General features: G+C 44.1%; 1 protein-coding gene across 2 annotated transcripts in view; it reads left to right on the top strand.

Annotated features, from left to right (window-relative positions):
• SLC4A4 (solute carrier family 4 member 4) overlaps window positions 1-23,766 on the top strand; it is a 228,464-nt gene that overhangs the window by 188,126 nt on the left and 16,572 nt on the right. For both annotated transcript variants that reach the window (XM_035542170.2, XM_035542018.2), the window contains exons 15-21: window positions 4,122-4,192; window positions 9,282-9,470; window positions 12,099-12,212; window positions 12,824-12,985; window positions 17,397-17,575; window positions 18,981-19,053; window positions 23,531-23,599. In XM_035542170.2, the coding sequence (XP_035398063.1) occupies window positions 4,122-4,192; window positions 9,282-9,470; window positions 12,099-12,212; window positions 12,824-12,985; window positions 17,397-17,575; window positions 18,981-19,053; window positions 23,531-23,599 (857 nt within the window). The remainder of the gene's footprint in view (window positions 1-4,121; window positions 4,193-9,281; window positions 9,471-12,098; window positions 12,213-12,823; window positions 12,986-17,396; window positions 17,576-18,980; window positions 19,054-23,530; window positions 23,600-23,766) is intronic.

Below are 23,766 nucleotides of genomic sequence, written 5' to 3'. Positions count from 1 at the left end.
TATGCACGCATGCACCCTTACATCTGCGTGCGAGGTCCCAGGTCTTAGTGCCAACCCCACCACATCTCGCCCTAGGCAGGGCAGGGCCAGTAGTTATGCACAGTGGGCTTAGGTCTCCTGAAACAGGAGAGTTAAGGAGAGAGTGGTGGACCCCTTGCTGGGCTTGAGGCAGTGGATGGATCCTGCTGGCTGCATCATCTGGGACTTTATCAGGAGGGTGGAAGTAGTCTCATCTTCAAATGTTTCTTCCTTAGTTTTTCAAGTAACACTGAATAAACCTTGAATAGGAAGAGTGAGCGCATAATACTGGACATCCAGACAGCAATCTGTACACGTAGCCCTCCGGGCCATCTCTCCAGACACACCAACTACTCCTGCATAGACCTGTGCGAGTCTGTGGCACCTCAGGCATGAAGACTTTAGCAGTATGAGTAATGTCTGAGTTTCAAAAGCTGCCGATGTTGAGGGAGCAGATTGGAAACAACAAACTATCTTGGAACAGAGCAGCAAACAGTGATCCCATATTTAAACTCAATCTAGAACAAGCTGGAAGAAGTCTTGTGCAAGTTGTTGGGGTTAAGGTATTCACAGAGCTAGTGACAGTAGATGGGCCCTTCTGCTGTTCTCATCCTTTGGTTGGGGACAGTTCAGCACCTTTCACAGGACTGAAATACAGTGATGCACATGTATCTGTATAGCCGTGTCTGTGGATAAACCAAGACAGCACAAATTTAATTCCTTCTCCTTATGAAAAGGCAGCTTTCCACATCAGCTGCTCATCATCACAGTTACAGAGGAAGTTCTCTCTCCTGCCATGCAACAGGTATCACCAGCAAAGTCGCAGACAACAGCCAGGAAAAAACCTAAGCTAAATGCTTTCAAAAAGGGTTCCACAGCTTCTCTTGGTTTGCTCATTTTTGAAGCTAATGCATTGCTCTGTTTCCATACCTATAGACATGCAATAGGAGTCAGTCTGTAACATTTCATGCACAAAATGGAAGTGGCCTCATTCTCCATGTCGTGCATTTCTTAATGTAGAAGCAGAATATCATTGTTGGTTTTCCAGGGTATTTCTACCTGCTCTGCGTGGTGTTGGTGGCCATGCAAGGCTCAGGGAAATGGTGAATTGTGCCCCAGCAGCTGTGTGTATTGTTTATTCTTTGGCTCTGAGGTGAATTCATTGAGGAGGATGCACAGCGTAAGCAAGGAGTTCTGAATGTAATCCGAGGAGTGCTCCAATCACAGCTGTATTGTGAACATCTTCAAAACAAAGCTCAGGACTGAAAAGGCTGGTTGCAGATTTTGCAAGCAGATATCAGAAGCCCATTAGGACATCAATTACCATTTTTGAGAATATTTACCCCCCCGAAAGTGTGCGGGCTTTCTCTAATATATCAGGAAAAGGAATAAAAAGGCAAATGGCGGATTAGCAAAAGGGCATGCCCGATTCTAGGAAATGATGTGGAATGTGGTAGCAGGCGATTGCTTTCCAGTGTTCCTCCTATAGTGCAGATAACGTACGTTGCTGCTGGGGGTGTTATTAGCTGTGGTTGATAAGCTGTCAGAGGTTGTGCTGGGGACAAGGGGAGATTTTCTGTTTTTTTTTTTTTCCCCCTCCTCAAAGTAAGTGCAGGTAAAGCTGTATTGACTCTGTCACACTACAGCTGGCTGTTCTTCTCTCATACTCTGATTCAGGCTTTTTACAGCTGTCTTTACTCTCTGTCATTGAGATCTGGCACCCGAGTCTTCACATCAGTGCTTAGCCTGCATTGCTCAGCTTCTGCACTGTGCTCTGCACGCGCTCCCGCTCACAGAGGCCTCAGGAGGCTGCACAGCAGCATCTCACCAGCCCCATCACGCCTTCTGGGGCAGGCAGTTGTTTCTCAGCCCACTTGCAGGGCCTTGGGCAGGCCACCAGCTTGTGCGTGTTGACACTGCTCATACGGATGCTGCTGTAATGATGTTCCTACGGACACGTCCTGCTGACAGTGGGGGAAGCCAGCCAGGCTGCCCGCCTCTAGCCTGCAATGAGCAGCGAGCAGGGACCAGATTTAGGTAAGTGTAGGAAGTACCATCACCGAAGATGCCCTACAAGAACTTCAGAGCAGTCGATGCCGCTCTATGTGTGGGATACGCAGGCCTCCCACCGCACAGAGCTGTCCTGCAGATTTTCTTGGTTTATCTGGCAGGGTGCTAACTCGCTGGGGGTGTTTGGGTCCCTCGGGGTTGCTCCGTCACAGAGTTTGCATGTCATGCCACTGCCCATGTTTTGGAGAAGGTGAGGAATTTTTTTTTCATTTAGGGCCAAATGGCCATTAGTTCAGGTGTGTAGGAGGACATCGCACAGGACCTTAAAGTAATGCATTTGAAATCACTGATGGGATTTTTGCGTGCTCTGGAAATAATTAAACAGTGTGCCATGCAGGGGCTTCCCTTTGATCCTTGTACCTCCAGTCTGTGTCTTTGAGCAAACATTCACTGTTTTATAATGTGGGTGGAGAACTTTAAACACAAAAACACACTTCATCCACTTTCAGGAACGTTATCATCCACATAGCAACTAGTCAGAGCTGGAGTTAAAAGGACAGCTGCAGAAAGTTTCTATGTGTTCCAACAGAGAAATCAGAAGCAGCAAAAGAAATCCTCTGCACTCTTGGTGCATTCTGGGGAGGAAAAAAAAAAAGAGAAGAGAGATTTTTAGATTTTGCTGACACTGTGCGTTCCTGTGATATCACACAGGAGTGGAGCAGACAGCGAGGCAGGGGGGCACTCTGAGGCTGGAGTATCTGGCAAAGCATAAAGGCCATGTGCTTGTTGCTGGTTTTTTGGTACTCGTGTGACAGTGCTGCGACTCTTGTTGAACTCGCCATGCTGCACCTGTCTGCTCAGAGTGGACAAACTTTTTCTATACAAAAGGTTTTTTACCTGATCAGTCATGTCTCTGGAGAGAGTTTTGATGTGACAGGATGCCAGAAAAAGAACACAAAACACTGCATTAACCATCTCTTCTCAGACCTGATGTCTCCAGAAAAGGATTGCATCATTTTACAGGCTCAGCTCCATCCTCGTAGCATGGCTTATGGTTTGGCACAATTCTCACACCCAACTGGTGTCCTCGGGGTTAAAGAGTCCCTTGGCCACTCAGCATTTCTTTACCAGGCCTTTCTAAAGAGATTGGTGCTGTTGCAGGGAAGATGTCAGCACCAAAATCTGCAGTTCTGCTTCCAGGCATAGCAAATTGATGCCTTGACAAGAATCATGAGATGTTACAAGGGTCTGGGAGGCTGCCTACATTTAATGTTGTTGTGCTAGTTATCTAGACCCCATTATGATATCAGTAGTGTAAAAGGTGCGCACACTTACACTTTCTCCAGCTAAACAAATGTGCCCTATACAGTATTTTAACAGAACTTTAATATTGTTATCAGACATAGGAATACTTGCAAAATTTAAATAAAATGGGGGGACATAATTGACGAGCCTATTTTCAGGCAAGATTGCATTTCTAACTGAATTTTTAAATATAGATCATTTCTAATCCTATGAATACAAAAGGAAAACATGCAACTATGTCACAGTGTATGTCTCCCCTTTTTAGCAAAATAAATGATATCTATCATGTTAATTACAAAAACTCTTATCTATTTTTTAAAGCCGAAAAGTGGGATTATGCCACATTCTGCAATGCATTTTGCTTTTCTTGATATTTCGAGGACGTATCTAATCTTAAATTAATAGCTATGAGAATTCTGTATTCATTTTAATGCAGAAATTATTGGGAAAATACTGCAAAACCACAAAATAGTATGTTGTCTTTCTATTTTTGTTATTTACAATGAACTCCAAAAAAAAAATATCCCAGTTAGTTTAGTTTTGAATTGTCTCCCTTACTCTTTTTCCCTTTTTGAAGTGACTTATGACTGTTGCTCTTGAGTCACTCCAAAAAAATACTTTTGACTCTTTGCTTGAGAAAAGAGATTGCAAACAGTGATCCCGTATTTAAACTCTGCTGCTGCTTTACCAAGATGGAATAACGAATGATTTAAGAACTTAAATTTGCTTTCTTTCTGTGCTGTTTCGACACCATGCTCTCAGCATTCTTTTTTTGTTCTCTCTTTCAGATAATAGCTCGTTATTTAATGGGACAACTGTGCCGTCAGCTGATGGGCTGCACTATTCCTCTGCTGAGATGGTAAGTGAGGCTTCTAGGAAGGCGGGCTTTGAAAACATCAGTGTGGTGTTTGGTGACTGGGGAAGAAATTGGAGCTGGCATCCCTCCATCGCTCATGCTTTCACTCAGCAAAGCGACAATATTTAAGCAGCAGGCCAGCCACAACAGCAAAAGAGGAAATTCTTACTAATTTTTTTTTTTTAATGTTAAATAGAATCAACTGGCAGTCCCAAAATTGGGAAAAATTAATAGGTATTTATTCTGGTAGTGCTGTTCCAACCTTCCTTTGGGAACATGTCCTCCTATAACCTGGCAGTTTGTGGCCATGACCTTCCAGAGCGTTGACGTAAGAAAAGCTTGCACAGTTGAAACTGAGGGCAGCTTCCAACCCTGCTCTCCTCACTGAGCTGTGGTATGACAGAGCAAGCAGTTTACAGCTTGGTTTTATTTCAGTTGTTCCTTCCAGTGGCATTGATTGAAAGTGCAGTTCATGGGCTTCTTCGTAGTTTGTCAGGAAATCTGCTGCCTGTTTTCACAATGTATTTCTCTTTCCCACTTCTGTATTTTACTTTTCTGTCTTAAAATACACCTTTGCAAGGACAGGGACTACAGTCTTGGAAGTCTGTAAGGAAGTGTTTCTGCTGGGCCAAAGAGATCAGTAACTGATCACATGAAGAAAATCCTTACACTGACACACACACCCCTTTGCCTGTGACACTATGAAAATGTTACACCGCACTTTATCCTCCAAGGATTTCTTGTAGTACCACATACAAAATACTATGTGTGCAATTTGATATCAGTAATGGCTTGCGCACGGCGGCCTCTTTCTTGCAATGGAGCTGTGTGTTAGGAAGCAAGTGGATGTCCCTGAGGATTAGTAGGATCCTCGTGTGCAAACCTCATCATGTCCAGAGCTGTAATGACACCAGTGTGGCCAGCCCTTCGTTTGGAAGGTCCTGTTTCTATCCTGTTCTTTGATTTTCTGTGGCTAGCACTGGCTTTTCTAGATTTCCCTCACATGGTGAGCTTTGGATGATGAGAAAGAAACAGATCTTGATAGGTTCAGACGCTTCTGTGTTTCATGCATAGGAAGTTGAGGGACGCAGTAGTAACCTTAGGCTGAAGAATACAGATCCTACTTGTCTGTATGTGGTGGGCACTCTTGTGTGGCATCAGGTAGCCCAGCAGAAAGGAAAGGGTTTCTGGGCTTGGCATGCTGTGCAGGACCACTTCAGGCACTAGAAGTTAGACATAAACCTGAAGGAAAGGGCATCCCCCAAGGTCCCAAAAGGGTTGGCAGCAGCATGAAGAAATAGAAGCGAGGTCTCCTGATGCTGTACCTGATGTGCCCTTTACTGCTCCTTGCCATCTTCCCAGCCCCACCTCTGTCAGCTTGCTGTGGTTCTGAGCATCTGAGTTCACTGCTTCTGGAAGGGCTGAAAGTGAGGGACTAATTGTTCAGCTGCCCGTCACACAAAATAATGCTTGGGGAAGTGATGAGCAGCCCCAAGCTCTCATACAATGCCAGCCGTCAGGACGCCTAAATCCACCTGTCAAGAAGAGAGTGCCAGTTGCCACTTCTGTTTCATTAATAAGAACGACTCTTCTCATTATTTGTGGATTTAGCATTTGATTGACAGTCTCGGGAGAGAAGAGGCATGCATTAGAGGAAGGCAAAGAACCAAACTCAGGCCGGGAGACAAGAAAAAAACCCAACAAGTTGTGTTTCCCAACTGTCCTTTGTCGGAACAGTAATTTTGACATCTCAGCCCTCCTTCCCCAAAACCCCATTTTGTGACACCCTTCCTGCCACCCGGTAGAGCTGGAGGCAGCTCCTGTCAGACCCGATTGTATCTCTGGCTGATTTTGCAAAGAGCCGGGGGGCCATGCTGCCCCTGGAGGAACTGAACTCTCCTGCTTTAGCCCTGGTCCCTGCTGGGGAAGCGAGCCCCTGGCACAGAGCTTGGCTGTTTCCTTGCCTGTGGCAGAGCAAGCTGGGGGCCAGCACTATTTTTTTTGTAGTTTCAAAGCAAAATGAATGTCCAGGGACAACAGACGAGGGTGTTGCGAACAGGAAGAGCAGCCCTGCTACAAAGCCCACCAGACAGCTGGCCAGGGAGGTGAACGTGCTGTGACAAAGCAGGATCACTTTGGGGGGGGGGCTGTCTCCTATAGCTGGCAGCTCCCTGGTATAGGAAATGGCGCATCTCATCCATCCTCCTGCGCAGATGGCTTATCCATGGGCTTTCACTAAGGGACGGCTGTAGTACAAAGTCCTCTTCTGGTGCCCCAAATCCTTGTCCCAGCCTGAAAGCTGCAGCAGGAGAGCTCGCTAAATAACGTATCCTGGTGCTCAGAGCAAAGACAACCCAAGTAGTCCTGGAGTTTTCCAGCTATTTACAATCTGCTGGTTGGCCCTGTATTTGTGTGCTGCCTTTTGTACGCCTGTCAGTCTCAAATAAGCTGCCAGCCAAATGTTTGGGTGGCGGCGAGCACTTCCAGGAGGGGCCATCAATTCATTTAGGTAGTAGGGTTGTGGGAAAAGGGATGTCCTCTTGTTTCTGCTCTTTGGTATCCCAAACAGCAATCTTAACTATTGAACACTCTTTGGGTTTTATTTCTGTAGCTCTAAAAATGCAAGTGCTGGTGGTTTAACTCTGTGGGAGGTATGCATGCAAATGCACGGTGCATGAAGTTTGCTCCCAAATACCGTTTTTTCTGATGTCTGCTCTCCCCTCTGGTACAGCCGTGAAGCCCAACAGTCAGGGCAGACCTGCAGAAACCCTATTGATGAGGGACAATTTGGTGCTGCTTGGTGCCGCTGAGAGACACAATGCTGAGAGAGCAAATGTGTCGGCATCATGTCAAAACAAGAACATGGCTGGTTTTTTTTTTTGTTTTGTTTTGTTTTTTTTCCTCACTGCTATCACTGTCAGCACAATCATGCCTCGGTTCGGCTAGAGCTCTTTGGAGTCACAAAATTTGCTGAGGAAACTGAAGTTTATCACATGCAGCTTCTGACCACTTGATAGCCATCCAGTGGTTGGAGGCATATGTGACGTATTTTACAATATACCCACATGAACAAGATACTAATAGATACGAAATGAGTCCATGAAGCTTTAGTCTTCAGTGAGTACCTTCAGTATTTTCAAGATTTCTAATATAACTTTGCTAACTTACTTGTTGAAAATTTCCCTTATAAGCAACAGCATATTTTATATCCTACAGTTTTGCCTAAAGAACGTGCTTTTTCTGGTAAATTGCATGTTAGTCTGAATTATTCTGTGCCCATATTTGCAATAAGTTTTCTACAGCTGAAGTATCTGGAGTAAAATAAGCTTTTCTCTCTGTGTTATTTATTCACTTAGAGTTTTTGTTAAATATCCATTATCTCTAATTTTATGGTTCCTGGGACTGTGATTTCCTTCATTTGGGTTTTCATACAGAAACAGAGGAGTAGAGACAATGTGATTCTAAAACTCCCCGGACTGGCAGAAGTTTATAGGTACCTAAAATTACTTGAAACTTTTCTTGGTATTAACACACATGCTCTGAATTCCCAGTCTCCCCCATGATGGTGCTCTCTGGGTGCACCCGGAATAACCTCGCGAGCTCACTGCTTTGTGCACATTTATAGTCTTGGCCTCTCGTGTATTTGTATTTGTTCTGTCCTCATGGCTCTGCTGATGTTATTATGAATTATACAGGCTCAGGGAGAGGAAAAGACACTTCCTCAGGCTCTGCTTACCTCAAGCATTAGGAAACAGATGATCATCTAACATGTCCTTTGTGGCTCTGGATTCCACAATGGCGTTCTAAGTACAAATAGTGCCTCCCTATCTGGCAACTGCAGTTGGTCATCTTTAGTAACAAAGTATTCAAATCAGGATGGAAGCTATTAAGGGAAATTCAAATGTGGGATCTTATTTGCTAGTACTGTAAGGAAGAGACCCTCAGCTCTTGCTGAAATGAACTGAAATGATCGTATTTGTGTACACTGCATTGAACCCCAGCAGGTGAGCTGGTGCTGTAGGACATTTCTGCGGTTTTGAGCACATTTTACCAGCTTGGCAGAGACCCGCTCTGCCACTGCCCTACTTTAGTAATTCTTATACCCTGCTCAGGGACATTTACAGCATGCACTGTATCCAGAGTACTTTGCAGGTGGTATAGCAGAGAGTGAGGTTGGACATCAGCATCTTCCTGGCTGCTTTTCTGTAAACACAGGGGATTTGTTTTGTCTCCCAAAATTTGCAACCTACCAGCACAAGCTGAATTCAAGCAAACAAAAGCAAGCAAAACTTAGTTTTCTTTGCTGAGCCTTCACTACCATAGTGGCCGTCTTTTAGCCCAGGGCAATTGGCGCTGCTTGGTGGAGGTGCTCAGAGGAGCACTACCTAACTGCAGTGGCACAATGCTGGTTATGCAGAAGTCTCTTGCTGCCAGCAGGCATTAGGCAAGCTAAAGCCTTGTTTCTGTTAGGCAAGGAGAGCGATTTTCTGCTGTGGAAACTGTGCTCGTCTTCATCCAAGAGAAGCACATTCGGTTTTGGTGTTGCTTGTACTGAATGAGTGATGGAGAGTGGATGTAGAGTTTGTCGTAGGCTTCTGCATGAAGTTTCTGACGTGGCACTTCCCCTCCAGAAAACCTAGAATTGTCCAGCAGAACACAGCTGAGGCAGACTTGGAATGGGGAGAGTGTCTGAAATACCTCTCCGAAGCTGGCAGTGTTTAGGTTTGATTGTCAGCCCAGACAGCGAGCACCTTGCAGTTGGAAGTATGATGTGGAAAGGTGCTTCATACACAAAATTGCTATGGGAAGAGATTCAACAGAGACCTTAGCTTTCTCCTTTTATTTATTGCCTATTCAAAAGATCTTCTTTCCAAGTTTGAAGGTGTAACCCCTGAGTTTGAAAGTTAACACCATCCTCTGTTTGGGTTAAAATCCATTCTGTCTGCCCAAAAGAACGGAGATTTTTAGCTTCTGTTCCATGCCTCCATTTTCTTCACAGTATTTTTCCTGATGGTCTGTCTCTGTTCCCATCGTAGTGTGGGTAGTGTTTATGTGAACGTGGCATTATGGAAATGTTCCTTTTTTTCTGCAGTACAACACCACCATTGACTGGTCGTCTCTGACAAAGAAGGAGTGCTTGAAATATGGAGGACACCTTGTGGGCAACAGCTGTGATTATGTCCCTGACATCACCCTCATGTCTTTCATCCTCTTTTTTGGCACTTACACCTGCTCCATGGCCCTGAAGAAATTCAAGACCAGTCGCTATTTTCCAACCACTGTAAGTCTCTCCTTTCACCCTAATAGTCTGTTGTTTTACTCTTTCAGAGCGCAAAGTTAAGCCTTCCTCTTGGTATAGTTGTCACACAGAGGGGCAAAAGCTTTGCAGGGAAGCCAGACTGCATTTGATGCAATGAAAACGTGGTACTGGTTAACCAAGGTATATCCTGGGTTTGCTTAGCTTTCACACTCTGTGTTTCTGGAGGACACAGGTAAGTCAGCAGAAGAGCCAAAATGAGCTGTAATCTGTCATTGAGATGTGACGGTGATTTTAAAGGTACTGAAGACAACAATTCCAAGCGAAGATATGCAATAATGTAGTTTATCAGTCTTAAGAGTATTTCAGGCCTATATAGTTTCAGCTAGCTATTTTCAGAGCCAGATACAAAGCTCAATTTATGTACTGACTCTGGGGTAGGTTGGGAGGACATTTTACAGAAATCAAATATGCCAAAGGGATGATTAATCAATGTCAGAAGTTTCCCTGTTTATAGCCTAAGGGGAATGTTTGGGGAGGACAAAAGAAGCCCTTTGCTTTGTCACTGAAAAGTGGGTAAGCTAGTGGTCTGTATAGCATAGAAGGGATGCATCTTTCATGTTAACAGGTAGCATTTGAAACACTCAAAAATGTAAAACTTGCCTACAGTCCATGTCTGGCATACCTTTTGTGGTAGGGACTTGAAGCAGGAATTTCATTTCTTTTCTTAAGATCAGATGCAAAATAGGGATGTCCTGGTAACCTTTGCCTTGATTTAAACAATATTTCGCTCAGACTTAGAGCCAACTTGTATGCATCTCTCAAGTGCATCTGCTTATTCTGTCTTTGTCATGACAACTGTTCAATGTTCAAAGGCAGGGGAAAGAAACAAAAACAAACAAAAAACAGTCCTTTCAGCTGTGAGGGATTCATTTGAAACACACTGGACAAGTAGCTCTGCCCTCCCCAAGATTCAGCCTTTGCCAGTTTCATCAGTTTGCATCTGAAAGAAGACACGCATGTGAGCTTCTGTTTGTGTAACAAAAAGCCATGTTTGTGTAAGACTTGTCCCCCAGTTTTGGCATTCTGACAGAATGGGATTTATCCTGCAAGGATTTTTATTTACTGTTTTGCTGTGTTACAATCGAACCTCTATTATTTTTAATAAAAAGGAAATGAATTCCATCTATCCTGGAATGCCACTCAATTTATCTGTAACTATGTGAACCTGGGAAGCCTGGAAGGAACAAATCTTTAAAGATCCTGCATAGTTCCAGACAAGCACAGTGGGGCCTGTCCGGTTTAGCTTCAGAGCCCAACCGGTGGCAGCTTTACACTGTGATATTGCATTGACTCGGGTAAAGTCGCACTCCTCAGAGTATGTAGAGGATTTAACCAAGAAACTGAGTTTCTCATCCTGTCTGTTTGGGTTGACCTATTACTTGAACAGAAAACAATGCCATTTCAAACTCTGCCATTTACATGGAATATCACATCAGTCTTGGAAATTTGAGTTTTCCATTTTCTTCAATTTCCCCCCCCCTCTTTTTATTTTCTTAAATGTACATTGGAAAATCAATCCTATTAAAAGAATGGTATCTGGGCATAACATATGTTTTTGTGAAAGGCACATACCTTAAGATTTCTGAGATGACACAAGAAGCTCAACTTGTATCAAAATGCAGTCTCTGTCCCTGCAGAGAAAAAACATGAATATGAGAATCCTAAAGAATCAGAGATCAGAAGGCAAACAGGAGGAGACAATATTAAATAATGTGTAAAAATGTCACTATTTTTTTAGGCTCATTTGTAAATACTCAATATCTGTTAATGTTGGAAGCTGACCTTGAAGTCTTTCAGTAAGCAGTACGACCAGTATGAGAACATATGCAATTATTTAAAAAAGAAACAAACCTAAACCATCTCAGAATTCTTCCCAAGACATTAAATAGTTCTCAACCATTACTTTGGCAGTTTGGCTAACCATAGCAATCAGTGGGCTGTCCTGGCCCCCCAAACACTCCGAGCCTCCCGTGTCCCTGCATGGTCCCCATGTGCCTTAGCCGCAGGCTGGTGCTTGGCACCAACAGTCGGAGAGCAGTGCAAAGCGTGTGCTAGCGGTGGACTTGCTCTGCTCCCGGGCTTGCTCAGCACCTTGTCAGGAGAGGAATTGGGAGTCTCGAGTGAACTCTTCTCTCCCTACTTTTTCTAAATGCATTTCATCTTGCACAGGAAGTTACTTATTAAAGAAAGGACCTCTTTTTCTTGATAGACTTGCATTGCAAGTTTTTCAGACTCCTAGGCCTCCATCCTGGTGGTTGTTGGCTGCTGTTGAAAGCAGTATCAGTAAGACCGTTCTGAAGAATTCATGTGGGAGTTTCTTACAAAAGCAGTTTTCTTTTTCCTTAGGCTTGTTTTCATACTTTCATTTAGGCTTAATTGTTTGGCCTTCAGACAACACAATGAAGTACCAAGGCGCATTTTGGGAAAATGGAATAAGACATTACAATGTGCAACTTTGTTTCTACGTAAAAAGAAATAATTAGTTTGTATTGCCACCAAATGCACACTTGGAATATCGCAGAGAATCTAAGGCCTGGATAAAGTGGTGCCTCACAGTGCTAACTATTACGATATCAACTTCTGTTTCAGGCCAGGAAGCTCATCAGTGACTTTGCCATTATCTTATCCATTCTGATTTTCTGTGGAATAGATGCCCTGGTAGGTGTGGACACACCAAAACTAATTGTGCCAAGTGAATTCAAGGTATGTAATTGTCAGCTCATTTTGTGGGCTTTGGAATAGGTTCCCTTTTCCACCCATCTGCCCTGAATAAAATGCCCTCAAAACAAGAAAGTAGTCAGCTTGCTGGAAATGACCATTTCACTCAGCTGATACCCTTTCTATTTGCTTTGGCTGGTTGATTAATCTCCTAAATCCTGCCTCCATACTTTGAACATAGGCCCAGCTTCTCCTGCCTCCTTTGGGCTGGTGTAAGTTCTTGCATCCAGGACTCGTGTGCGCTGGGTTATGTGCTCAGTCACCCCAGGGACACATTCCCTCGTTCAGCTCCTTGGAGGCATTTTGGAGAAGCTACTCAAGGGTGCTTGCTGGCACGTTCCTCGTACCCCCCCTTGTAACCTTGCTGCTAATCAGCTTGCAAAAGCTGGTCCCCCATAATCAATGCTTAATTATTAAGGACTTTTTGTTGCTGTTTCTGGGAAGGATTAAATTATCACAAACCTCAAGTGTCTCTCTGTAGCCTTTTAATGGAAGGAAAAGCCCTGTTGCTGGAAGTGTAAAGACATTTATACTATGATAATGTCACTCATATATTGCAGCTCTAACACAAGCTTTCCTTTCCTTGCCCTTAAAAGCCCACCAGTCCCGAGAGGGGTTGGTTTATCCCACCTTTTGGAGGGAACCCATGGTGGGTGTACCTGGCAGCAGCCATCCCTGCACTGCTGGTGACTATCCTCATCTTCATGGACCAGCAAATTACAGCCGTCATCGTCAACAGGAAGGAACACAAGCTCAAGGTGGGTGTGCTTGGTGTCTCGTATGTGTGCAAAGAGCTGTCCTGTGCTGCTTCTGTGCTAGAGATGGAGGAGGGCTTGCGGCAGGGCTGCATATACAGCATGGTTCAGCACGGACAGGAAAAAGAAGGAAGCCACAGTATATCCACGAGGTCAGGATCTCACTCAGAAGAAAGCCTAATGAGGGAGGATGGTGCAGCACAAGCTGTAACCGTAAAAGGTAGAAAGAGCTGGGTGTGGGGGTTTTTCTGCTGTGCTGGGTAGTGCCTTGAACCCTGACACCAGGGAGTTTGAAGTTCAGTGTGGACGCCTGACACCCTTCTAATGATTGACTAATGATACCCTTGAGTATCCTCTTATGTCACTGTGTCGGGGGGGAAAGGATGAAGGTTAATTGTGGAATAAATAAATGGGCATGCGTGGATCTGCAGAGAGCATTCACTGTAGAAGCTCAGGCTTGCTGCTGGGAGAGCCTGCGTGCTTGAAAGGTCCTCTGCTCCAGCCCGAGTTGTGACCTGATTTTTCTGTGGACTGCATCCAAGCCAAAATCTTTCTCACCTAATCAAAACGGGCAAAGATTTTCCAGATCTGATAAGCCCCTGTTAGTGTGCTAATCGTAAGGCCAAGGGGTGTTCCCAGAAATAGAATCATCAAACTGGCAGAACAAAGCTCTTTGTGTCACGGCCAACCCATACGTGAGGCTGTCAGCTGCTCCAAAGGGAGGTCTTGGTGTGCTGGGGTGATGGCAGAAACCCACCTCTGGTGGGTACGGCAAGGGATGGCCCAAGTATGGCAGCCGTGGTGGCTTTATGGTGCGGTAAAATACAAGAAATAAGCTGAAGAGATCTTGGATGTATCAAAGGTATAGCCACAGTTGGATGTTATTGAAAGAGAAGCTTTATATCCGCTGACATAGACCAGCCTAGGATGTAGTAATGTTTTTAAAATAAACTTTCCAGACCAGCGCTATGCAGGTTTTCATGCCTGTAGGGTTTTTCCTTTCCCTGCACGGTCAGTTCTATTGAAAAATATTAAATTCCTGTAAAAGAAGACTCTCCCTTCCTGCTAACAGCACACGTTTCAAGTGTTCTAACCTATGAGAGCAAAGACTTGCTCAAAACATGGCTAATGCTGGGTCATGTTTAGCTAGCCAGTTCATCAGTTATACTGAGAGCTGTTGGAAATGTAGCTCTCCTGTGAGTCGAGCTCTTACTTGAAAAAGAGGAGGATGTTGCAGTTCGAATAGTCACTTGTGGGCATTAGACAATCAGTGAGATTTAAGACTGACCTGGGGGACAGAGAGGGCATGGGAAAGGTTTGTTGGGCAGACTGACGACTGCTGGCTGACCGCTGTCTTGCAGGGCTGGATTGAAATAAACCTCAGAACATCACTTCTTGCCATCTGGAGCTGGGCAGTTAAAATTAATAGTGTGCCCACATCTTCCTCAGGGGGAGGCTAATCTTTACCCTGCCCTTGAAGCACACCATTAGGTGAAGGTGATTATGGAGGCAGGGTACAGCGTAGATGTCTGCAAGCCTGTCAGACAGGGCTGTCAGCATACACTTGCTTTTTGCAGGTGTCTGATTTCCTCACCTGTATGTTCCCTGGACACGGCCTCAGTTTTAGGTACACTTGAGCCCTCACGATACGGCCTTCTGCTGCTACACGGATGTAACCATATCCACTCCAGTTATAGCAAAGCTGGGGAAGGCAACAAAAGACTGAAACCCAGGGATAATCCTTTCCTGTGCAGAGGGCATGCAGCCTTCTGACCAACATGTGTCCTCCTCCCCTCGGCCTTGCAGTTTCAAGGTGTACCTTCCCTCGTCTCTGCTTCAGCTTGTAGGTGCTGAACACAGTTATGCTATCAGCACTGGGTGTACTTTTTTAGTAACAAAGTATAAACATTCCGACAAAGTACTGTTTAAAATAAAAATTTGTTTCCTGCTTCCTTTGTTAGGGTTGTGAGAATATGCTTTTGTTTAAATGGGGGTTCACTAGTCCGACCCTGCAGCTCTGCACCAAAATATACATCAGTACAGAAAATCTACTGTAGGCCCAAAAGAGGACTTTTTTTTTCTTCTTTTTTTTTTTTCTGGTGGCTTGTTAAAAGTATTGGCAGGGTGTTGCTGAGTGCTGCTGGCCAGCCAAGGTAAGCGGTATGTGTATTAGGAAAACAATGAGTACTATTCAAAAGGAGTTAGGTTGCTTTCCCTCTTAGGTCACCAAGTAGGTCTGGCTCATTTGTTCTTTCCAATAAAATCAAATTGAACAAGTTTAAAAAAAGGTTAATCTTCTTTAAAATATCAAACCTTAAAGATTTCTCTAGTATTTTTCTGAAGATCCCTTTCTTTGGTGGCTCTTCTGTTTCTTCATTTCTACTCTTGGGATTTGTGACTGGTGGATTTCCTGTGTTAGTCCGTTAAAGGATTTAAAAATAATAGATAAAAGCAATAAAAAGAGAGGTGTACGTTGTTTGGGAAAAGCTTTTTGGGCTAAATTCACCCAGTGTTTTGCTAGCAGGCACCAGTGTCTGCTTCTGACAGAAATTATTCTCTTTCCAATCTCAGTTTCCACAGGAGTTTATTTTCAAGCCCATCTAAAGAACAGAGGTCTTTAAGAGGGAGTAAAGAATGAGGGCAGCTTTCTCCTTTTGATAGGTGATGCAAGGCCATCAGCTGCTCTTGTTGCTTTCCCCAGGAAAGCATAAAGTTGGGCGTTCAGTGCCCAGTGTGATCAGCAGTGCTCAGACCATTTGCAGTCCTGACTGAGATTCTACAGTTGCTTCCTATCTTAAATATAGGAGTTCAGATCTTGCTCTGAGATAGGAAATGGTAAATGTTACCTTTTGGCAGGCACCATATACCTGTAAGATTGCTTTCAGGTAGGTTTCATTAAGTCATTACATTGAGAGTTATTTTACAACAGCTGCTTAAAACTAAAATTAGGCTTTGGGCTGGTTTTTTGAAAGGGTGGTTTGGGTGTTTGAACCTCTGTGCATATCCAAGCTGTCACTCACACAAACGTGAGATGACTTGGCACATAAAGGAACTGTTCTAGTTCCTGATGCCAAATTAAAAAACACTTGGAAATGGAAGGAGCTGTTGTACTTGGAAGAAAACAAGGGACCCGGGGGAGGAATTGTGAACAACTTTGTTCTCCATCATACAGAAGTGTGCTCTGACTTTTGGAAGTGGCCCCCAAGTCCAGTTAAAGATAGCAAACGCTGTTCATCTGCCGTGTCTTTGCAAATCAGGATACCAGAGAGGAAGAGAGAAACTGAAGGAAGTGGACAGAGTGAACACAGCTGGACAGGGATTTTGCACCTTGTTGTCTATTACAGATTCCGGAATAACACGTCACTTTCCTAACACCGGTACCTTCGTCAGCATTGCTCCTCCCTCCATCATGACTAGTTAGTTATTCAGGCTTCACTCTGACTGTGATGTTTGTGTGGAGGGCTAGACTCGTATGAATGCACAGTTGGTGAAATCCTGGCCTCCCACTGTATAAAAAGAAGTCCCGTGCACTTGTAATAGATCAGTAGGATAACAGCTCACAATGTCATAAACTGCTCTCTTGCTTTGCAGACGATCCTTGCATGCACTTACCCTGTCCGAACGCTCTTGTTGCCGTAGCTGTCTCATGCTGTGAAAATGGGCTGCTCTGTTTCTGCATGCGCTTCGGGCAGTCAGCAGGGGGTTGGGATGGTGCCAGGCATTTCATTTCTTCTCACCGTTTCACCTCACATTTAAAAAAAAAAAAACAACAAAAAAAAACACATTTAATTATAAAAATAGCACTATATAATGGGGTTTCATTTGTGTTTATTAAGAGGCAATGCAGAGCTCCTTCAGAATACTGTGAGCCTACTGTAATCAAGGTAAATATTTTTTGAGAGCTTGCTTGCTTACACTGTTTATAAGATAGGATGTGTAGCCCACCTAGTATTTTTCAGTGAACATTACGTCTCTCCAGTTGTATTTAACTCACGGTCTGCTATGTTCAGTACCACTGTGCTGAGCTACCTGACTGGCTGCAGGGCTAGCCTTGCACCATCTCAACCTCCAAGTACTGTACAGCATATACAAGGTGCTTGTTCATTTGCCATACTGCTGCTTTCCTATACTTACTGCTTAACCCAGTTGCATTGTTTTCAGAGCTTGCCAGAACAGTGTCACATACCTGCTTTCCCTGCTGAGGCACGCAGTTTACCCGTTAAGTAGCAATGTGTCCTACTCTGCTAACTGCTTGTGAAAACTTCTGTCTCTGAGAGCAGGCTAAGCAGTTGGTCAAAGATGTTGTAGAAGGAAGTGCTCTTGGTTGTTGTGCTGCTTCTCCTGTGCCAGCGTCCTGGCTATTCCTTATCTATTTAGAATAATTAAAGCAAAGGTTGTCTGTCTCCCTTCACAGAAAGGTGCTGGTTATCATCTGGATTTGTTCTGGGTGGCCATCCTGATGATTATATGTTCCTTTATGGGTCTGCCCTGGTATGTTGCTGCTACCGTGATCTCCATAGCTCATATTGACAGCTTGAAGATGGAGACAGAAACTTCAGCCCCTGGAGAACAGCCCAAGTTTTTGGGAGTGAGGTATGTCAAACCAAATAGGCCTTCATTGCCTTGTTTGCCTGCAAAGATCAGTTGGTACTATAAATGGTCTTGCTTTGAACAGGACACAGGCAGAGGTTCAGAGGAATAGGTTAGATTTGCAGTAAATCTTAAGATCAGCTGTGCTTCCCTACAGCTTTTTCTTCTTTGTCCTCAGAGGTTATATCCAGTTAGAAGCTTATCTGGCATAGTCCTTCTGTAAATAGTCTTTCTTGAAAAGGAAGAAAACTGTTCTATCATGTGTGTGTCTGTGTACAGGGAGAGTATGAGTGGAGGGAGGAAAACAAAGAAACTTCACATTGGAGTTGAGATAAATTCTGTGTCTACTTTGGGCATGCACATTGAAACCACCTCTAACTACACAAGACTTTACATAGCAAGGTCTGGTGCCAATGGGATCCTGCAAAGTTTTCATACAGCGTTTAAGGCTTTCTTTATTTCCAAACCTGAATGTGAGATTAGGCAGTGCAGCTCTCCATGCAATTCCTCAGAAGTCTGTCCAGCCAGATCAGAGAAAGTTTTCCAGTGTTTGAGAAAAGAGATGTATTTACTACATATTTCTTTATGCATGGAAACTAGACAGACATTTATAAGCAAACATAGTGGTAAAGGATTTAAACGTGTTGTGGCTAAAGCAATCGATTCTACTAAATTAAACCATTTATTTTGTATTTGGTTGCCTTAATTAAGTGGTCTGAAGTGCTTTCAATAGAAGCAGCAGCACTCCTGGAAATCAGGCCTCTCACTTAAGCAAATAATAGAAATGTAATGGCCTAACTTGAAGTCCTCAGAAATACTATTTGCAAAGGCATTTTCAGTTGCAGGGAGCAGATGTGGGTGCCTCTTAAGTCAGATGTCCAGCAACCCACAAAGGCCCAGACCAGGGAATTGTGAGTCCTCTTTGCACCTGGTGTGCAGAGCGATGTACAGTAAACGGCACCGATCTAACTGTTGGAGTACTATGACCAAGCTCTGAAATACGCTGCTAATTTAAGAGTGGAGAGCTAATGATTTATTGCCTATTTGCATGTTGTGAAAACTGCCGTGCAGAGAATTTGGTCTGCTGGTTAACAGTTTCTAATGTTTAACATTTAAACACACTCCTCATTACTCAGTAGCAGTACTCTACTGATCCACAAACACTGGAAGTAGGAGAACAGCAAACATACAAAAACTGTTTTGGTGTGTGAAAAAAAGATGTGTGTGAGGCTTGGTCGTGAACAAGATACCTGCCTGGTGGTGGTGGCTTATAATTGCCCCTCAGCTTTGAAAATGTGTCTGCAAAAATGTGGCTGCCAGATTTACATAGGTTCTGAATACTCTGAGAAGGGAATAAAATCAGAATGAAAGCTGAAGCAATACTGGTAACCCACTGATTTTGTTTCAGGGAGCAAAGAGTCACGGGAGTCATTGTTTTCATTTTGACTGGTGTGTCTGTCTTCATGGCTCCCATCTTAAAGGTAAGGATGTAATTTTTTCTGCTTCCTTCTGCTCACACAACCAAGTGGCCAGGTCCACAACAGGCTATTTTTATTCTACAAAAAGACCCTCATCGTTAAAGTATGGAAAAGAAGATTAGTGAGAATCACTGGTGCGGTTATGCAATTTATGGAGGCTTAAATGTAAACCTTCTGAAAGGAAAAAACATATTTATTGTGTGCTACATAGTAATAGTGCCAAAGTTCCAGGCTGGTGGTTTTGTGGCCATGACTTTTTTGTTTGAAGATTTTTCTTCCATGTTTATGTATGGTGAAGTTTTCTTTTATATTCTTATGCTTCTTCTGTGCCCGTGTTTTATGGAAGATATATTGTGGATTAAGTTTGAGAGCATACTGGTGACGTTAACAGAGGGAGTCAAGAAAAGTACATTTGCATGTATGCGTGTGTGTGCACATCTGCGCTAGGTCCACATACACAAGCCCAAATGCTTCTACAGTGGCTTTGTCCCTTTGTGCATAGTCCAGGTGAGTAAGATGGTGTGAGCTCCAGGAGTGCAGCTTGGCAGAGCCTTCTTTCAGGACTCTTAGGAGTCCTCCAGCAGCCAAGAATGGTTTTGTTTTGTAGCTCTGGAAGAAGTTGTCAGGTGCAGAATTAGCAATGCTTCTATACCATGTATCAGAGGGATGGACCTGACAAAAGCCTCTTTTTTTAGAGGAAGTAATGCAGCCTGCAGATATCTCTCTGTTTCTCATTCATCCTGAAGTCTAGCTGTTTCTAGAGGATAAAGTGACTCCTGCAAACACCCTTCAAATCTTCATCTGGCGCCTACTCATAGGTTGTGTGCATGGCCTACTGAAAAGAAGTAACTGTGATAAGAGAGTATGTGGAACCGATGGCAATGAGCAGAGCCTACAGCTTGATAATATTACTCCATGAGAAAAGTTCTGGCCAAAAATCTTTGGGACTGCTGGCACTGCTTTAGTGGAGCAGGAATTTTGCCCTGCCTGTTAGGGCTGCCAAAGCACGTACCTCAGCAGTGTGAAGCTCCTGCAGCTTGCCTTGCTTTTAAAAGAGCCAGCACAACAATCAAATTTTCATTCTTTTAGGCTGGATCCTCCTAAAATAGCACATTCCTTATTGCTCAGAAGTGATGCCTAGCTCAGCAGTACTTAAAACATGTTTCTGTAGGAAGCAGTGCAAAAAAATGTGATTTATCTCCTGATTTTTTTTCTCATGATTTTAGCAAAGGCTTTGGGCACTTGTGCTGCTCGTGTACCATCTAATCTAGATAGGTAGCTGTTTTTCAAGTTCTGATATTTACTGGCACGTAGCCACAGAGAAATGCATCCTTAGTGGATCATCAAATCATAGAATCAAACTAGAAAATCTGCTTATCTGTTCCTGGGGGAGGACACTGCCTTTTCCGAGGATGACTGAAGTGGTGCCGTGTGCAGGCACACGGTACAACAGGAGATTTCAGCTGCAGAAGGCCACCTCCATGGATCCACAGACTGGTGCAAACAGTTAGCTGAACAGTAACATACACATGTAAACAGTGGCACCATTCGTTGTAACTCAGTGGTGGAGCAGATGGGTGTCTGGAGGAGCACTTTTGGAGGAGACAAATTAAGTTCGGTTGAACCTGAGGGGGCTGTAAGACACAGTTTGATGTGAGCCTGGAGGGAAGGACACAGGCAGAGAGTAATGATGCTGCATGTATATAAAATGAAGGAAGTGGCTTTAAGAAGTCAGTGTTCCTATCCTTGATTTGTGAGGTTGTTTTTACAGTTAGCAAATTTTTATTTCTTGGTTATAGCTTCCTCCTCTCCACAAACAAGCATTTCCATGCCCTTAATTTAATGCCTGATTGTATTAATACTGTTTGTTGGTTCGTGTGACCTTTTGTCACAAGATCTCTCTTCCTCTATTCTGCTGAGCTCCATTATTTCCCCTGCTATTGCTTCATTCATAATTTTTCTGAGCTTCCCCAAAGCACGCATACAGGCAAGATCCTCACGCAAGGCTGTCTGAGGATAGACTGGCACGCTCCTTGCCCACGTGCCAGTAAGAATTACCTGGCAGTGTTTCAGGACCTTCAACAAACACTAGCAGTAGGGTCTCCTGCTACAGAGAACTGCTTTGCAGAATGTATTGCTGACCATTTGAGTCTTCTCATGCCAGCAGCAAATTGAACACTAATGGTCCCAAACTGAATAAAACTGGCAATCCACAGAATAATCCCATCCTTGTTTTTTGTGGGTGTTGTGGTGTTTGTGCTGTTTTTGAATGTCACTCATCTTTCTGTTCAATTATGGCAGATCTCCACCAAAACACCCTCTACCCTTCTAGGAGAATCACAGACATTTTCCTATAAATACATTCTTCATTCTGTTGGCTAGCAGCAGGTTTGCTCTGAGTACCTGTGCCAGCAACCCCATAGCCAGTGAATACTTTGCCAAAACATAATCTTCCAAAATGAAAGTGCTGCTTCCTACTCTGCAAGATAATGTGCTGAAGTTTCACCTAGGAATGACTGACAGGATTAATTAGCATGGAATGGTGAAATAACAGTTGGACATTTTTCTTTCTAGTTTTTTAAAAAGCAAAGGAAAAAGATTGGGAGAAAAGAAAGCAATGTAAACGAACTAGCAAGCTAAACTCTGAAAATTTCCTACCCAACTTGCTGCAGGAGTTTGTCTTGTCTTATCTGATCGATTCCTCAGATCCAGTGAGGGTGTTAAATCTCTTGGACACCCACAACTATGTAAGCCACACACTGACTCCCCATCTCTCCCCACTGTGGTGTGGGGTAGTGGAAGACTGTTGAAGCCAGCCTGCAGGAGAATCGTTTGGCTTTCAACATGTGCTACAAACACAGGTCACTCAAGGCCACAAATAAAGGCAACAAAAGGATAACTCAGCGGTCAAGGAGCTCGGAGGAGTTGAGAGGGAGTGAGACTCAGGTGAGGCAAGGGAGGAACGCAGGCAGTGACTCTTTGATCTCCGATGACATTGCAGACGTGGCTCTGGTGACTTTGGTGCTTGTGTGCCCCAGGTGAAATGCATGCATTCTGGATCAAGGCCTCCACGGAAATTTGCATGGCACTGTGTTTATTACCTAGTAAACGATTAGTAATGTAGTGGGGAATTTGATAAACACGGGTTATTTGCTTCTTTAATGAGTTACGTACACAGATTGGAAAAGAAACGTTCCTACCTCAGAAGTCCTGGTGACACTTGGAGCAGGGAGACTTTGGGTGTGCTGTGTCTGCCATTCAGTGGCAGCTGCTTGTCACTGCACAAAGGCTTCCCTCACCGTGAGCAGACGGCTGCAGAGCTTTCTGCTCTTTTTGGGTTCCAATAAATTACACAAAGGCCTTTATTCAGATCCTGAGTTTGATTTGTGCCCAAGTATTTCCATTCATATCACGCCACGCTGATTGCACATGATTTTGTTGTTCGGCTGAGGAACACTTTCCCCTTTTGGGAACTGCACCATTGTTTTTGCCATTGAGAAAAGCTTTGTGCTTTGGGTCAGAGGGCCAGGTACTTTCTTCTGAAGAGCACATATGTTGTTTCCATGTGCAGGCATATGCTGTAGATGGAGGCTGTCTCCTTTGCAGCCACCTGGGTTAGTGCAGATGCTGGCTCAAGTAGCTGGGCTGGTCCTCAGGCATGAGAGGGGAGGTTTAAAGTGGCATTTGTTGAAGTAGGCAGGAAGATGGATTTAGTGATAGCTGCTCTTGCATTAAACCATGCAAGCTGTCTGGAAACACGGCGGTGCCCCTGCACATCGCTTGCTTTTCAGCCGAAGGAAGATGTCCCCAGCTGCATGTGACAGTGATGAAGGAATAGGCAGTGCTTAGCACTTGAGGGAGCAGAAATTGTCATTTGAAAAGGCAGCTTCTGTATGTGAATAATGTAACTCATCATCCTGTATTTATGGACTACTATTAATTAACATGAGTTAAAGTTGGAGTAGTTAGAGATTTGGTTTGCATGACTGTCATTACTCATCTGGGACTCAAGAGGACAGCCCTTCTGGACACATTTCCCCATCTTATTAAGTTGTACATATCCCAGGATTGTGATTCTCATCTTCTCTATCTTCTGCTTCTAGTCTCACCAGAAACCAAGAGGTGAAAAGTAGTTTGGGGTTTCCTGGAACACATTTTACTCCACTTTTTCTTGAATTTTTTGACTACCTGGCACTGTCTGCCTTTGTTTCCTTTGTTTCTTAGAGATATTTAAAGTTGCACCGAAATGGGAGAGAACAGGGCTCATTCGGCCTCTGCCCTGTTCTTCCAGCTATCCAATGATAACAGAAATGTTCTTCCAGCTCTCAAAATACAGCAGAAAGATAGCTCGTGTCTATTACTTTGCATTATCCACCTATAGGTGCAATTCAGATTTATCGTGGGTCAGGGCTTACGTCCCCCTGCACGTTAACAGTGTGTTGCGTATTCACTTGCTTTCTCCTTCTCTTTCCCCCCCCAGTTTATTCCCATGCCTGTGCTCTACGGCGTCTTCCTGTACATGGGTGTCGCTTCCCTCAACGGCGTGCAGGTAAGCTCCCGCAGCACCCAGGGCTGCTCTAACCTGGGGTACCTCGTCCAGAAGATGGTAATCATTAACTGTTCATTACAAGGTTTCTTTTACAACTCTCCGGCCTTTCCCTTCTCCTCCACCCCCTCATTTTCCTTTCCGAAGAAACCCAGGGAGGTTAGCAACTG

Source organism: Cygnus atratus, chromosome 4 (assembly GCF_013377495.2).
Source record: "Cygnus atratus isolate AKBS03 ecotype Queensland, Australia chromosome 4, CAtr_DNAZoo_HiC_assembly, whole genome shotgun sequence".
NCBI classification, from domain to species: domain Eukaryota; kingdom Metazoa; phylum Chordata; class Aves; order Anseriformes; family Anatidae; genus Cygnus; species Cygnus atratus.
The sequence above is the reverse complement of the archived record's forward strand: the minus strand, read 5'-3'. Positions and strand labels throughout refer to the sequence as shown.